Source organism: Paroedura picta, chromosome 3 (assembly GCF_049243985.1).
Source record: "Paroedura picta isolate Pp20150507F chromosome 3, Ppicta_v3.0, whole genome shotgun sequence".
NCBI classification, from domain to species: Eukaryota; Metazoa; Chordata; class Lepidosauria; order Squamata; family Gekkonidae; genus Paroedura; species Paroedura picta.
The window spans coordinates 162,903,160-162,919,967 of record NC_135371.1 but is presented as its reverse complement, the minus strand read 5'-3'; the positions used below and the strand labels follow the sequence as shown (position 1 = coordinate 162,919,967).

At 49.9% G+C, this 16,808-nt stretch overlaps 1 protein-coding gene across 11 annotated transcripts in view; it reads right to left on the bottom strand.

Moving 5' to 3' along the window:
• Nucleotides 1-8: 8 nt before the first annotated feature.
• The window catches only part of B4GALNT1 (beta-1,4-N-acetyl-galactosaminyltransferase 1), a 55,808-nt gene continuing 39,008 nt past the window's right edge, over nt 9-16,808 (bottom strand). For 9 of the 11 annotated variants that reach the window (XM_077329162.1, XM_077329167.1, XM_077329158.1 and 6 more), the window contains 4 exons: nt 12,233-12,420; nt 9,178-9,318; nt 8,063-8,300; nt 9-7,575 (listed from right to left, as the gene is read on the bottom strand). In XM_077329162.1, coding sequence (XP_077185277.1) covers nt 7,361-7,575; nt 8,063-8,300; nt 9,178-9,318; nt 12,233-12,420 — 782 coding nt within the window. In that variant the 3' untranslated portion in view covers nt 9-7,360. Of the gene's footprint in view, nt 7,576-8,062; nt 8,301-9,177; nt 9,319-12,232; nt 12,423-16,808 lie in introns of all 11 variants that reach the window. The other 2 variants (XM_077329159.1, XM_077329169.1) reach the window with 1 other exon arrangement.

Genomic DNA, 16,808 nt, shown 5'->3' with positions numbered 1-16,808 from the left:
GACAAACCTTAAAGAAAAACCACAACGCCCCCACCTCCTTTATTGTTTCCCCCAACGTTATTTCCTTTACAGAAAAAAAAATCTCTTTGACATCATTGCAGGCTAAGTCACTGTGGCCAAATGCCAAGGGACAGGCTGGGTTTGGGCAGTAGATGGGGGGAGAGGGCCAGGGGAGGGTGCAAGGCAGTTTTGGGGGGGGTGGGGAGGTAGCCGGGATGGAATTGAATTGATGTGGGTCAGTTTCCTGTTGTGGCTGGAGCAGACGATGCCTTCTCCTTCCCCTTCCGATGTGGGAAAAGCTAGTCTGATGAGGGCAGGCAGACATATATCACTTTTAAACCACAAATTCTCTAGCATGATTCTTTAGAGCAGGCTTTCTCTAAAAGTCTTTCTCCCTTTCTGGGGTGCCTTGACGGCCCTGGAAGGGTTTCCCGACTGGCTGAGAGTTAATTAATTTTTAATACATAAAATTGTTAAACATTTCTTGGCTGATTTGACCGTATGTGGACATGTTGACCCAACCCCTCTTCCCAAAATGGTCATTGATGGGCCTGGAAGGGGTGGGAAGGGCCCCGGGTGCACTATTTAGAAGATCGGGCCATTTGGGGGATTTCTCAATGTCGAGAAAGGCAGCTTAAGAGAGAGGGACTCTGAAATCCCCTGCTCTGCCTGGGGGAGATGAGAGTTCCCCCTCCACCCCTGAGAGACTGGCTTGCTAGCTGCATGGCAGGCGTGGCCCGCTGTCCTTCCACCCTCCTGTGGGCCGGATGTCAGGCAGCTCAACAGGAGGTGGCCTTTGATGGGAAGGAATAGAAGAAAGGCTTACAGGCCATGAAGTTGCCCTTGAAAGCCAGCATGCCACAGTATTTATGAGCGGTGGCCTTTAATCTGGGGAACTGGGTTTGATTCTCCGCTCCTCCACACGTGACCTTGGGCTAGTCACGTCCTGTTGGAGCTGTTATCACGCAGCAGTTCTCTCAGAGCTCCCTCGGCCCCACCTACCTCCCAGGATGTCTGTTGTGGGGAAAGGCGGGGAAAGTTGTTTGTAATCCACCTTGGGACTCCTTTGGGGAGAGAAAGAGGGGGTACAAAAAAGCCCCTGCTCTTCTCCTTATCAGGGAGAGATCTTGTTGGGAATTTAGACTGCCATCCTACACATTATCTGAGGGGCGGTTCCTGGTTTTGAGGTGATCCTGGGCAGAGAAGGCTCAGAGGACCCCCACATCTGCTACTAGCCCCCTTTGCCCACCCACTCGTGGGGTCTCCCCTGCCTGGATGTCCATCCTCTGCTCTCTTGTGAGCTCTCCCTCCCTCTGCTGTCACAGCTCTCTAGCTACTGGCATGTCTGTTTCTGGGTGGTGCCTGGGGATCAGGGCAGCTAGGAAGGCTGCTGCCCACAACTCTTCTCCAGGGCTGGCAGGGAGCCTTTGCAGCCAGGAGCAAGGTGACAAAGCAATCACAAGCAGGCAAGGGAAGGGTCTGGTTGCGGCTTCAGAAGAGATGCACAAGGAGGGACTTGGCATTAGAGGGCCCTGGCAGCTGCCCCATCTCAGGCTACACTGGTGCCATCCCTGTGCTCTCTGGCCCCCAGCCCCACGTTTGGGGCCACCACCGTATTTGGAAGCCCCCACCCTCTTTGTAAGCTCTCCATGAGCTCTTTTGTAGCAGAAAGGCACAAGGATCAATGATTCGCTTGCGCAGGGCCCAATTAGCAAGTTCCCGATGAAAATAATCAGCAAATCATGCTCTGGAAATGAACTGCCCTTTTCATGGGTTGGGGGGGGGGGGAGCGAGATGTCCAAAGAAGGGCAGCGGGGCGTAATCTGTTTGAAAGGCCTGCAGGTTTCCCCCAGACCATGGGTACAGCAGCTCTGCTATAAGCGAGCAACGCAGGGGAAGCAGAATGCTTGGCTCTACATTCAGCAAGAAGAGTTGCTTTTTATACCCCAATTTTCACTACCCAACGGCGCTTACAACACCTTTCCCTTCCTCTCCCCACAACAGACACCCTGCGAGGTAGGTGAAGCTGAGAGAGCTCTGAGAGAACTGTGACAGGCCCAAGGTCACCCAGCTGGCTGCATGCGGAGGAGGAGTGGGGCATCAAACCCAGCACCCCAGATTAGCGGCCACTACCCCATGCCTCTCTTCACTGCAGAACCGGCAAAATATCTTTCCTAGCTGGGCACAGGAAGTTTCAGGATGCAGAGGGGAGCTGCATGTCTAAATCCTTCTACATTGAAAAAATGTTTTGTAAACTGCTAACAAACCTGCCTCCATGCAAGAGGAATGGGGCTGACCTTTCCTGTGCTGCATTCTGCCTGCATTCTCCTGAATGTAAGCCTGGACAGGCACTCATTTCATCCCTGGGAATGGAGCCAGTGTGTGTGCCTGTCGGTGCATATGATCAGGTGAACGCACATAGGAAAGAAGTCAGGGCCAGCACACACAGGGACACATGCACCTGTGGGCGGCATCCACAGTCCACTGACACTCAGTTGCAGAGGCACCATCAGCAGGCGTCCATACGGAAGTTACCTCTGCGCTTGGACTGCTCATTCCCAGTCTTCTCCACTAGAGGGATTTTTGCTTTAAAAAATTAATAGTTGCTATAGGATGCTAGCTTTACAATGCTATAGTGATATAGCAACTACATTTAAAAAACCTTCCCATCCGCTAGGGTTGCCAGCTCCAGGTAGGAAAATTTATAGAGATTTGAGAGCAGAGCCTGGGGAGGGTGAGGTTTGGGGAGGGAAGGGACATGAAATCACCCCAATCCCTTATGGGAGTAGAGTGGTATAAATATCCAATAATATATAAAGCAAATAAATTAAAATGCCATAGTTGTCTAAAGGAGAACTGATATCTGTATTCTGGAGAAGAGTGGTATTTCAAGGAGAGCCCCATGCTTTCCCTGGAGGAAGACAAAGAATAAACTGAGCCACAGTAGATAGATAACAAAAATGCAAACTGCACAACAGCTACTGTGTAAGCATGTACTAATAACCCATGACAAAAATGGATCAGAGAATTATAGACTTGGAAGGGACCTCCTGGGTCATCTAGTCCAACCCCCGCACAATACAGGACACTCACAACCCTATCGCTCATCCACTGTAACCTGCCACCTCGTTGAACCTTCACAGAATTGGCCTCTCTCTCAGATGCCTATCCAGCCTCTGTTTAAATATTTCCAAAGATGGAGAACCCACCACCTCCTGAGGAAGCCTGTTCCACTGAGGAACTGCTCTAACTGTCAGGAACTTCTTCCAGATGTTTAGACTGAATTTCTTTTGAATTAATTTCATCCCACTGGTTCTGGTCCGTCACTCTGGGGCAAGAGAGAAACATTCTGCTCCAACTTCTACATTGCAGGCTTTTAAATACTTGAAGATGGATTAAATACTTGAAGATGGAGTCTTGTTTTGTTTTTTACCAAACACCCTTATTACAAATAATACAATTGTTTCTGCTCAACAACCAACAATGGCTAGAAAATACACAAAATTTAAACACTTCATTTAAAAGCCACCGGTTCAAGCTATTTTTCAGATACAGCCTTCTTCAGAAATTCACTTCAAGAAATCAAGCAGGCCAGGGCTCCAATTGGCTGCCCAGGCTCTTGACCGGCTCCAAAACATAATAAGGTGACCAAATTTGACCAGGACATGCAGAGAAGGAACAAAATGCATCAGAAACTGCTTTGTTTCTTCAAAGGAATTTCTGAAGAAGTCTGCAGCCAAAAAGTAGCTTGAACCAGTTGCTTTTAAAGTGTTGAGCAGGAACAATTGTGTTTTGTATTGTTTGAAGTAAGGATGTTTGGTAAAAAAAAAAAAAAAGACTCTCAATTTTTGCCGGGGCTTATTACTACACACTTACACAGTAACTGCTGTGCGGTTTGTTTCCCTTGAGAATGACAGCCCTACAATTCGCCCTGCATGCAAAACACACTTTAACATCAGTCTTTCAGGAAGGAGTGGAGCCACAGACTCAATCGAGCTGGAAGGGACCTCCAGGGTCATCTAGCCCAACCCCCTGCAAAATGCAGAAATCCTGAAACGGGGAACAACTGGACGCTCTGAGAACTGTATTCCCAAGCCGAGGCAGAGGCGCACATCCGCGTGGAGGCCACTGCACACCCCATGCTGCTTCCTGGTGCATTTTTTTTGTCTCTGTGTGCTGCATTTTAGTGGGTGCAAAACAACTTTGGAATCCAGGTTTGGCCGGGAAATGAGGAGAGGGAATGTACCCCAATGCCAGCTTGCTCTTGTTGCTATGTGAAAAACGTTTCTAAAAAACCCCAAAACACAGACTGGCAAAGATGCAAAGCCCCAAACTCATGATTTTGCTGGATGTATAAAGAGGCCCGGAATGACAAGTCCTTGAAATTCCATTCGTTTAGAACAGCCTTTCCCAACCTTTTGACCGTGGAGGAAGCCCTGAAATATTTCATCCAGCTTTGAGGAACCCCGGAAGTGGTGACCGGCCCCTGCAGAGAAGTGGGCATGGAAGGAAGACGCAGGAGCCAGCCCATCATTCCATCGACCATTTGGCGTTTCCGTTGTGGAGAAAGAGGCAAGGCCCATAGAGCAACAGGAGAAGGGGGTTCGGGTGGTGTCTAGTGATGTCGGGGGCCATCCAAGCTTCTGGGAAAGGCTGCATAATCCCAGGGGAGCTCTCGGGCCAGCTTGGTGTAGTGGTTAGGAGCGCGGACTTTTAATCTGGTGAGCCGGGTTTGATTCCCCACTCCCCCACATGCAGCCAGCTGGGTGACCTTGGGCTCACCACGGCACTGAGGAAGCTGTTCTGACCGAGCAGGAATATCAGGGCTCTCTCAGCCTCACCCACCCCACAGGGTGTCTGTTGTGAGGAGAGGAAAGGGAAGGTGATTGTAAGCCTCTTTGAGACTCCTTCAGGTAGAGAAAAGCGGCATATAAGAACCAACTCTTCTTCTTCAGTAATATCAGGGCTCTCTCAGCCTCACCCACCTCACAGGGCGTCTGTTGTAGGGAGAGGAAAGGGAAGGTGAATGTAAGCCGCTTTGAGACTCTTTCAGGTAGAGAAAACTGGCATATAAGAACCAACTCTGCTGCTGCTGCTGTTTGGGAATCCCTGATTTAGAACTTGGAAGTAGCTAATTATGGTTGAATTACACCTGACATCTGGTTTTCAGATGCCCTGACTGTGAACTGCTGCATTTCCTGTTCAACATGTGAATCTAACAATTCAGTACAGTGTAAGCATCATCCCTATGAAAGGAGAAAATTTGGAAACATGTGAGGGAAGGGGGGAAAGGATTTGGCTGTAACAGGCCACAGTTTTTGAACAGCTGCTCTCCTTGCTTAACAGGGATGGTGCAGCTGAAAAATAACGCCAGGGTGCCTACAAGAATGCACACCATTCCCTCCTTTGTTTAAGGAATGGTTCGCTCTGGATCCATTGGTAGGCCCCACAAATGCTGAAAGATCTCCAGTCAATGACAGCAGCAGGCCAGAAATTTTTTGGTTGGGGTGAGCAATTTTCTTTGTTAAAGGGGCAGTGGAGGCACCAGGCTCCTATTTTGACCAGGCTGACTTTGAAAGCAGGCTCTTCCTATAGCAAGAGAGCTGAAGTAGAGCTGTTTTAGGGCCTCGCTTTTCACTACCCAGAGGAGTTTCAGAGCAGCTTACAATTGCCTTCTCTTCCTCTCCCCACAACAGACACCTTGGGAGGTCGGTGGGGCTGAGAGTGCTCTGAGAGAACTGCTCTGTGAGAACAGCTCTAACAGGACTGTGACTAGCCCAAGATCACTCCCAGCTGGCTGCCTGTGGAGAAGTGGGGAATCAAACCGAGCTTTCTTCTGATTTCCAATCCCAGCCTAAATACCGTGCAGATAACATCTCCGCACTCCCACCTCTTAAAATGCAAGGGGGTCTACAGAAATATATTGGGGAAGGGGCCCGAAGACTTATTTATCTCAACTGCTGATTGGTGCATTTGGGATTCCCGGTGGGCAAGTCCTCCCACAGCCTCCCCACAGGCAGACATCTGGCTATGGGAAGGGCAGGAAAATATAAAAAGCTGAGCTGATTGGGCGAGGCTTACATCTTTCTCCCCTCGCGGCTAGACCGACCCACCCCCCAATGCATTGTGGGAAGAGCAGTTAGGCGGAGTCGGGCAAGGCTGGGGACAAGAAGGAAAACGAGGGGAAGGGAGAAAGGGCTTGGCAAACAGATTTGGTTTACATTACAAACAGTGCAGTCTTTAACCGACCGGCTGCCTGCTTCAGCATGTAAAAAAGTCACGCCTCGTTACAAAAGAAACAGCGTCCCCCGCCCTGCCTGCAGCCCCTCGAGTCTGCATCGTTTGAATGCACAGTCTGTTTTTTGCTGTCCATGTTGTTTCAGCAAAGGGCAAACGCCCCCCCCCCCCCCCAAAAAAAATGAAACTGGTGCACGCTAGTTCGCTCTGCCGGAGTCTGTGACCATTCTGGCCTCTGTTCGCGCCGCTTGAATTGTAGCAGGAGAGGGCAAACCTGAAAGGTCTCGAATCCGGACATGCCCCTCGTGCCCTTCTCAACGGTCCCTTGGTGGCAGGCTTGCTCGCTCCCTGCCCTCCCCGAAAAAGGCTTCCCCTGCTTGGTCTTTATAGCCTTTGGCACTTCAACGCAAAAAATAAATACAACGAAATGGAAAAAAATCTCCCGGGGCGATGACTCGTTTGGCAGGAATCCGGGAGAAGGGGGAGACAGATGCGAAAATTGGTTGGCACGGAAAATTGTGGCACTGCAGAATGCCCCCCCCCCCGAGTTCAAGTAATGACCTCCCCTCGATCATCTCTGCCTTGATGAGATGAAGCTAAAACAGGCGGTTCGGGGCTGTTTATCTGGGGCTGTTTTTTGTTTGTGTGCCCCTTGCAGGGGAGAGGAGCAGGACAGGCAGAAGGAAGCTCACAAAGAGTATTAAAGAAGTAGGTTGTTCCCAATCAGGAAGGGAGGTGGGGGGGAAGGACCCCTCCCCCCGGGTAATTTACCAGTGTCATTCTTGATTTAGGGTTCTTCATTTCGGACAAGATTTACAAATGCAAGAGAAGGCAGCACCCAACCACTTCGGGGCCAGCCTCGGAACAAAGACAGCAAAGCGGTCTTTTGTGTTAAAAAAATGATTTCAAAAAAAAGGTACGGTAAGGAAGGGATTGGTTGCCCGTCTTCCAGATCCCAAGAATTCTGCGGCCTCCCTGAGTTCAGGGGTTGGGGCCTGGCTAATTGATGGACAGGACTGTTGGCCCAAGGGCTGGGGCCAGTCGCCGGAGCTCAGAAGGCCCGGATGCCTGAGGACGTGGCCAGCTGTCGCTGGGGAGTTCTCCACCCGCTGCCGACCAGGGGCTAGTTGCCCGTCATGCACTTGAACCGGTTCTTGAAGTAGAAGAGGCGTTGCTTCGTGAGTATGCTGTTGTCGCTCGAGTTGGGGTAGCGGAATTTGGCGTACTGCTTCTCGCTGTCGGTCCTCAGCCACGGGAGCTTGATCTTGGAGGCGTGGTCCACCACCACGTTGGAACAGGAGCCCACATGCAGCATGCCCAAGCCGTCGATGAAGAACTCTGGACACAGACAGGGGGGAGAAAAGAGGATCGCCAACACAGCCAAACCAAACAGAGGGCCCAGAGAAATTCCTTTTTACAAAGATCGATGTGGCCCCTCCTCAGGCTGAGCATTTACATCTGTGTACCCGGCCCCCAATTTGGTTTGCTAGGGAGGCAGGGATATTGGGCTGTCAATCTTGTGGGGTTTGTCAGGGATTTTATCGGGGTTTTATCAGGTTATGAGATTATATAATTGTAAGCCGCCGCTAGTCTCTTGAGAACGGTGGGATATAAATCCCAAAATAAATACATTAAATTAAATTCATAAGCTCCGCATGATGTTGCCAGGAAGCCTGAGCTCACGGCTCAGATCCGGAGCTCTGGGCAATTCTTTTGACCAGCTTGTAACAAAGAATATCCCCACCAATGATGCTGGAGCTGGGGCCTACGCATCTCCACTCTCTGCATACGGATATCCCTTCCTTCCCCCCCTGGCACTACTCACCAAGGTGGCCGATGCGACTGAGGCGGGGATCGAAGCCGGCCTGCAGCACCTTTTCTGTCCGGGCCAGGAAAAAGTTGATGACTCCATCGGTGACCACGCAGCTCGGGAAGCCCTCGATGACGTGGTGGTAGCCCTGCCGGGTTCGCAGGCAATCCCCGTCTTCGTTTCCGGGCTGCACGCTGATCTGCTGCCGGTAGGTGGCAGTGTAGCCGGTGATCTCGCGCACGGCTCCGCCCACCTGCACAACGCAGAGGAGACTTTTGAGAAGGGGTGAATGGAGAAGCAGGAGGGAAAGGGAGCTGGGGCTGCTGGAGCCGGAAAGGCTGATTTTCCGCTCCTCATCCGGTTCGGTGGTAAGGTCGCCGATCACAAGGTGGGAACTGGAGATCCCCCAGGAATTCTGGTTGCTCTCCAGGACAGGGATCAGTTCCTCTAGAGGAAATGGCAGGTTGGCAGGGGGGAGGGGTTTAGAATCTATGCTGTTATACCTAGGCATACATCCCTAATGGCAAAGGTATCCCCTGTGCAAGCACTGAGTCATGTCTGACCCTTGGGGTGACGCCCTCTAGCGTTTTCATGGCAGACTCAATACAGGGTGGTTTGCCAGTGCCTTCCCCAGTCATTACCGTTTCCCCCCCAGCAAGCTGGGTACTCATTTTACCGATCTCGGAAGGATGGAAGGCTGAGTCAACCTTAAGTCAGCTGCTGGGATCGAACTCCCAGCCTCATGGTCAGAGCTTTCAGACAGCATGTCAGCTGCCTTACCACCCTGCGCCACAAGAGCTTCCTCCCTAGCAGGAACATCCCTAGGCATACATCCCTACCAGGAACCAACTCTGCCTAATTTGGACCTCAGGAATTTTATCCCTGGCTTTCTGCATCTTCCTCGGGTTTGACATTCAAGTGTATATTTGTCTCAATTCCCCTCAGCTGCCCAGACTGTCCCCTAGATGTTTTTCCAGTTCAGGGACGGTTACTGGGATCACCCTCCACCCACACCCCAATGCATAATTTTACTGCCATCTTGGACAGCCGCAGCCCAAGGATTTCAGCTGGGGAAAGGCCTGTCGGGATAGAGAGGACATTCGGGGAGGGGGAGCAGGAAAGGGTCTTACCAGATCCAGGCTCGTCTTCTCAAGGACATCAACCAGATTCTCCACTTTGGTGCGAGGCGTGAAGATGAAATCGTCGTCCACCCACAGGACGTATTTGGTGGTCACCTGGGAGACGGCGAGATTCCTGCCAGCAAACCAGCCCTAGGAAGGAGAGACAGAGAGAGAGTCACGTCAACACCCATCACAGGACCAGCTGATGTCAACCCTCTTATCCTGCTACCAAAAATTACTTGCCAGACTTGGTTTTTTGCTACGCACCATGCATTGCCAACTGTAGCTTTTAATATTCTGTTTCTGGGGCATCGTTCCACTTCTCTGTTTCCCCTCACCATCTGTTCCACTATATATTTCTGGTAAGGGCTTAGAGGAGGAACTGGTCTCATGGCTTAAGTGCCACTCAGCGCTTAACACCCACTCAGGGAGGCTGTCCCGTCTCCGAGTGCCTCGTCCTCCAACCGGCTTGCCTGTCTGTCCAGCAGCCAGCCAATCGCCCTCCGTCCCCCACCCATGACCACCCCCTCCTCCTTCCACTTCCCTCTGAGGCTTGGAGGCTGCAGATCCCTGCTGCTGAGAGCTGCCCCTGTCGGTGAGTTTCCTAACAGCTGCCTGCAGCCTTTCCAGGTCCTGGGGGGAGGGATAGGCCATCTGCAGAGTTCTTCCATCCCACCCCTCTAATCTAGTGCCCTTTGTGTTCCTAAATGCAATGGGCTTGGCCCCTAGTGTGCCCATATATCCAGGTAGTTCACAATGGTCTGTTGCCAACATCTGCATTTCTCATTAGCAATTCCTGTTGGTCTCTTGGTTGACAATTGAGGAGGAGAAGAAGGTAACATTCAGGGTCCCAGATTTGACCCAGGGGCTTCCACTCACTGACCGCTAATCTAGATTACTAGCTCTGATACTGCTGTGGACCTAGATCAGGCTTTCTCAACTTTTTGACCATTGAGAAACCCCTGAAACATTCTTCAGGCTTCGAGAAACCCCAGAAGGGTCACGATCAGGCAGAATATGGCTGGAAAGTAGAGCTGTGGACACGCCCACCTGGGGCCCCTCCCCTTCCCACCCCCTCCAGGCCCTTCATTGGCCATTTGGGGACGGGAGGACGGTCAACATGACCGTATATGGTCACACCACCCGATAGATGTTTATCAACCTTTAAAAATATATAAAAATGTAATAACTTCCACCCATTCGTGAAACTCTCCCATGGCCATCAAGAAACCTGAGGGTCTCACAAAACTAGATGCTGTCCCAACAGTGGGGTCCTCATCCAGGCCATGGTTGCAGCCCATCGCTTGGTCCTTCAGACTTGCTCTTGAGATTGATCTATGTCTATTAAATTATCCCTCCAGGGGGGTCTGTGCTCACAATGAACCATGTGGATCAGAAGGGCTCAGAAGCATGAATGAAGCAGGGCACTACATTAATTCATCCCAACTGTGAGCACAGACAAAGTCCAGCGAGAGGGAACTCATCCGTGTCATACAATGGAATATGGGTTGACCGGAGTTTGATCTAGGGCCGCACCCTAGCTGAGCATCCCTTGTAGTACAATAACAACAACTAGTGCTGAATTGTTTGCCTGGACTCTGTAGACTGAGCTGGGATAGCTGCTTCCACCATCTTGTGGGTTGTTATATGTACTGTTATTGTCTTAATCGGGTTTTTTATGGGGTAATTGTTATGGTTTTAATTGTGAGCCGCCTCGAGGCAACGAAAGTCGTGAGAGGCGGGATATAAATCCAAGAAAGAATGAATGAATGAATATAAATCCCCTCCTGCTAGAATGCCCACTCTCTGCTTGCAACTTTTTCTCCTGCCAAACTTCCAAGATGCTCACGGCAGCATACTTGTGTAGCATTCAGGGGGGTTTTGAATCGGGGAAATATACTGTCTTCCAGCACAAGGCAAGTGTGTGTTGATATATGGAGCCAATTGTAGATTCCGCTGCCCCCCCCACCTGACTCCATTTCAGAAGCCCAACCCCCAAGAACCCCAGAAGTCTGACCCCCCCCCTCCCCACCCCGCCTGTTCCACTTGGAGAATTTCGTCCATGGAATCTTGCATCCTGATGTTGCAGAGTTGCCAATCTCCAGTCGGGAGTTCTCCCAGCATTACGACTGATCTCCAGCCCACACAGATTAACACCCTTGGAGACAATGGCAGCTTATAAGGGCCGATTCGATGGCATCCTATCCCATGCTTAGGATCTCAGCCTCAATGGAAAGCCAGCTTGGCGTGGTGGTTAAGGGCAGTAATCTGGAGAACCAGGTTTGTTTCCCTACTCCTCCACACGTAGCCAGCTGGGCGAACTTGGGCCAGTCACAGTTCTCTCGGAGCTCTCTCAGCCGCACCTACCTCACAGGGTGTCTGTTGTGGGGAGAGGAAAGGGAAGGCAGGAATATCAGGGCTCTCTCAGCCTCCCCTCCCTCACAGGGTGTCTGTTGTGGGGAGAGGAAAGGGAAGGCAGGAATATCAGGGCTCTCTCAGCCTCCCCTCCCTCACAGGGTGTCTGTTGTGGGGAGAGGGAAGGGAAGGCAGTGATATCAGGGCTCTCTCAGCCTCCCCTCCCTCACAGGGTGTCTGTTGTGGGGAGAGGAAAGGGAAGGCAGGAATATCAGGGCTCTCTCAGCCTCCCCTCCCTCACAGGGTGTCTGTTGTGGGGAGAGGAAAGGGAAGGCAGGAATATCAGGGCTCTCTCAGCCTCCCCTCCCTCACAGGGTGTCTGTTGTGGGGAGAGGAAAGGGAAGGCAGGAATATCAGGGCTCTCTCAGCCTCCCCTCCCTCACAGGGTGTCTGTTGTGGGGAGAGGAAAGGGAAGGCAGTGATATCAGGGCTCTCCCAGCCTCCCCTCCCTCACAGGGTGTCTGTTGTAGGGAGAGGAAGGGAAGGCAATTGGTACAATCCACCCACCCACCCCCAAAAAGAAACCAGCTCTCTTCTTCCTCTCTTCTTCATGAGCTGCCTCCCCAAATGTTGCTCTTCTCAGGCTCTGCGCCCCCCAAAACTAGGAATTTCCCTACCCGGAGTTGGCAACCCCCAGCCCATCCCACACCTTGCCAAAGGGCATGAAGTACTGTTCGATGTGCGGTCCCTCCACGCGTTCGGGGGTCTGGCTGTCGTCGGCGATGATGATGGTCACTGTGGGGTAGAACTTGCGGACGCTGTCGATCATAATCCGGAGCTTGTCGTAGCGCAAGAAGGTCTTGGTGGCGATGGTGACCAGGGCACTGATGTTGTACTCTGCTGGGGAGAGACTGTCGTGAGAGGGGCTGGGGGAAGGCTGGCTTGGCAGGGCCGGGGCCTACCTCAGCCCTTCTCAACCGGAGCTTCGTGAAACGCGGGGGTTTCTTGATGGCCCAGGAAGGGTTCCCCGAATGGGTGGAGTTAATTCATTTTTTCATATTATTTTCAATTCGTTAGTCATTTATCAGATGATATGACCATACATGGTCATGTCGACCTGAGCCACCTCTCCCAGGATGGCCGGTGAGGGGCCTGGAGGGGCCCCAGGTGGGCTTGTATACAGGCTCTGCCTCCCAACCATATTCTGCACAATGGCGCCACTTCTGGGGGGGGGGGGGGGGTTGGAGCCTGAAAATTGTTTCAGGAGTTTCTCAACAGTAAGAAACGTTGAGAAAGACTGTTGTAGAGCATGGACGGGCTACAACATGTGCCACAAATCCCAACTGCCCCCCCCTGACCCATATTGCGCACTGCTTGTGGTTCCGCTTCAGAGACTTCCCTGGTCCAGCTGGAAAGTCAAGCTGCTCTAGGATTTCTCTTTCTATGCTCCTTCCTACTCTTCCCGCCCTGTCCTGGAAAGCTCTCTCTTATTGTTTGCAGCGGAACTATTAGTTATGAACACCAGTGCCTCCTCCTAAGGAAAGACAGGTCTCAGTTTTTGGTATAGTTTGTTTTTTGAGTCGTATTAGGAAACTAAAGGTTGAGCTGCAAAAAATGTTTTTGTTTCATGCACAAATATTTATTACAATTATGTGCACATAATACAAGTGAAGAAGGAGAAGGAGAAGGAGAAGGAGAAGGAGAAGGAGAAGGAGAAGGAGGAGAAGGAGAAGGAGAAGAAGGAGAAGAAAAAGAAGGAAAAGAATTGGTTTTTGCACCCTGCCTCTCACAACCCAAAGCAATCACAGCTTACAATCGCCATCCCTTCCTCTCCCCACAACAGACACCCTGTGGGGTAGGTGAGGCTCAGAGAGCTCTGACAGGACTGCTCTGTGAGAACAGCTCTAACAGGACTTTGACTGGCCCAAGGTCATCCAGCCAGCTGCATGTGGAGGAGCAGGGAATTAAACCCATCTGCCTCTCTTAACCATGACACCAAGCTGGTTTGGTTTTATATATACTGTGCGATACAGCAAATACAGAATTCAGCCATAACACGTGGAGCATATAAGGAACAAAAACCAGATGCGTTTTGACCCCTAAGGGGTCTTCCTCAATCATCCAATAAGTTTATACGCACTTGTATAGTATCAAAATATAACATTAGAGCTTGCTAGGAGAATGCAAGAAGTAATGCACGAGCCGCAAGGGAGTGGCAGGCTATAAATCTAATAATAATAATAATAATAATAATAATAATAATAATAATAATAATAATAATAATAATAATAATGGGCAGGATGCTGGACGTAACAAGAGACATCAACTGGCTGATTGGTTTTATGATTTTACACTGGCAATCTTATTGGCTTCTGTTATTAATCTGTACTTTTTGAACTTGTATGATTTTAAAAGCTATGAACTGGTCATGCCAGGAGGGGCAGTTATAGAAATCTAATAAATAAATTAAGCTTCACTTCTCGTGAAGCTCCAACAAATACTAGGGTCGACTAATATGGAGCCCACATTGTGAATTATTGTTCAAAAAAGTCACCAGTTTCAGTGTTGCCCGACTCTCGTTCAAAGTGCATTTTTATGTGCTAAGTTCAAACTAGCCCTTAGAGGGGGCTCCAGACCTTGAGAAGCCTCTTGTTCTAGGCCTGAGCTCAAAAAAGAGAGGAAAAAATAGTTCAAATTCAGGTTGGCCTGCATTCTTGCATTCATGGTTGTAATAGAAGGGAGAGTCATTGCTACAAGCTATATAATAATGCTTTTCCACAGCCCTGTGGCTACAAAGGGTCAGTGGTGGCCATAGCCTCTTTTTACCCTTGGGGCTTAAGTTGCTTGCATTGCAGAAAAACAAGTGTTTCCAGTCAGTCTTATCTCTAAGAGTTCCAACTATTTTGGGCTCTGCTTTTTTCCTTGTTTTTTTTTTAAAGCAGGCGCTCAGGCCTAGAACAAGGGGCGTTAGGAACTTGAAGTTTAAGCACCCCCCCCCCCAAGAGTTGTGCTTTAAAAAACAAATATTTGTTATAATTACTGATAAAAGCTCAGGTATGGGTACTGAGAGAGCTCTGATAGAATTGATCTGTGAGAACCAGCTTGGTGTAGTGGTTAGGAGCGCAAACGTCTAATCTGGTAAGCCAGGTTTGATTCCCTGCTCCTCTTCCACATGCAACCAGCTGGGTGACCTTGGGCTTCCAGACTTTGGGCTGATCCTGCGTTGAGCAGGGGGTTGGACTAGATGGCCTGTATGGCCCCTTCCAACTCTATGATTCTAAGATTCTATGATTCTAAGATTCTATGATTCTATGACTTCCAATTTTCTGTATGACAAATAGAGGTAAAATTGCAAACTTATCACTTACTTTAGAATTACAGAAGAACCCATCCCCTTTTTTCGCTATTCTCTAAATCTTTTTGTTAATTATCAAAGCCCAGCAGTCAGTTTTTTTTTCTTTTCATGCAAAAAGTCAAGAAGGGGTTTCCAGTTACTAATAAATGTAGATATTGTCTTCTCACTAATCAAAGAAGTAAGTTTATCTATCTCTGCAAGTTTGACCATTTTCACCAACCAATCCTTTACTGTGGGCAATGTCGAACTTCCCAATTTTTGAGCATATAATCTTTGTTTTTTACCCTAACTTCTGGGCCTTTCCAAGTTCATTTTTGGATTGGAAGGTTAGGATTCCACTCCCAAGAAATCGTCCTCTGTGATGGAACTTGTATTGGTGGCCGGTCAGGTAGAATGAAGAGAACAGCTGCATTTTAAAAATGCACTTTGTACTACCCGGAGGAGTCTCAAAGTTGCTTACAATCACCTTCCCTTCCTCTCCCCTGTGAGGTAGGTGGGGCTGAGAGAGCAAGCTTGGTGTAGTGATTAGGAGTGCGGATTTCTAATCTGGCTCCCCCACATGCAACCAGCTGGGTGACCTTGGGCTCGCCACAGCACTGAGAAAGCTGTTCTGACCGAGCAGTAACATCAGGGCTCTCTCAGCCTCACCTCCGTCACAGGGTGTCTGTGTGGGGAGAGGAAGGGAAGGCAATTGTAAGCTGCTTTGAGACTCCTCTGGGTAGAGAAAAGCCGGGTACAAAAAACAATTCCTCTTCTATTTCAAAAAAAAAAAAAAAAGGTTTCTGCAGCTGAACCATTCTGTTACTGACTTGTCTTGGCTGGTTGGGTTTTTGTTTCCCATTTTGGAATGCAGCAAACTAAAGCAGGAATCTAGTGGCACCTTAAAGACAAACAAAACTAATTCCAGCGCAAGCTCCTGTAAGTAGCAAACTCTTTTCAACTGAGGCCCTGATTTTCTCCAGCTTGGTATTGTGGTTAAGAGGAGTGGCCTCTAATCTGGAGAGCCAGGTTTGATTCCCCACTCCTGCTAGATGTATTGGTCACAGACCTCCTGCTAGATGTATTATCACAGAACAGTTCTGTCAGAGCTCTTTCAGCCCCACCAACCATGCAGGGGAGAGGCCAGGGATTCTGGGGTCCCCACCATGCGGTGGGGAGAGGGAGAAAAGACGATTGTAAGCCGCTTTGAGCCTCCTTTGGGTAGGGAAAAGCAGCGTACAAAAACCAACTCTTCTTCTTCTTCAGTAATATCAGGGCTCTCTCAGCCTCACCTCCCTCACAGGGTGTCTCTTGTGGGGAGAGGATATATATTTGAGAAAGGAAGCTGTCATTCACAAAAGCATATTTTGTCATCATTTTTAAGATATCTGCCTCTACTACAGCTGCACAGTCCTATGCTTCTGACAAAGTGAACTCTCTGACTCAAGGAATATGATACTGGAATGAGCGTGGTTAAGTCTCGAAGGCCTCCTTGTTTTATTTTGCGGCTGCAGAATAAGGCCTGAAATAGCTCTGTGACTGCCTCAGGGATTTGCAGTTGAATGGAAGCTGCAAGTTCCCCATGGGAAACTCCATTCCAAAGCACTGCAAGGGCCCAATGTGTATTGGTTCAGAGACAGGAGGGGACACAGGAAGGGCTTCCTCCGGGCCATATTCATGAACTCAAACGTCCAGGGTGGGGGATTTACCTTAGAAGGGGGTTAAAAGGTAAAGGTATCCCTTGTGCAAGCATTGGGTCATGTCTGACCCTTGGGGTGATGCCCTCTAGCATTTTCATGGCAGACTCAATACGGGGTGGTTTGCCAGTGCCTTCCCCAGTCATTACCGTTTACCCCCCAGCAAGCAAGCTGGGTACTCATTTTACCGACCTCGGAAGGATGGAAGGCTGAGTCAACCTTGAGCCGGCTGCTGGGATCGAACTCCCAGCCTC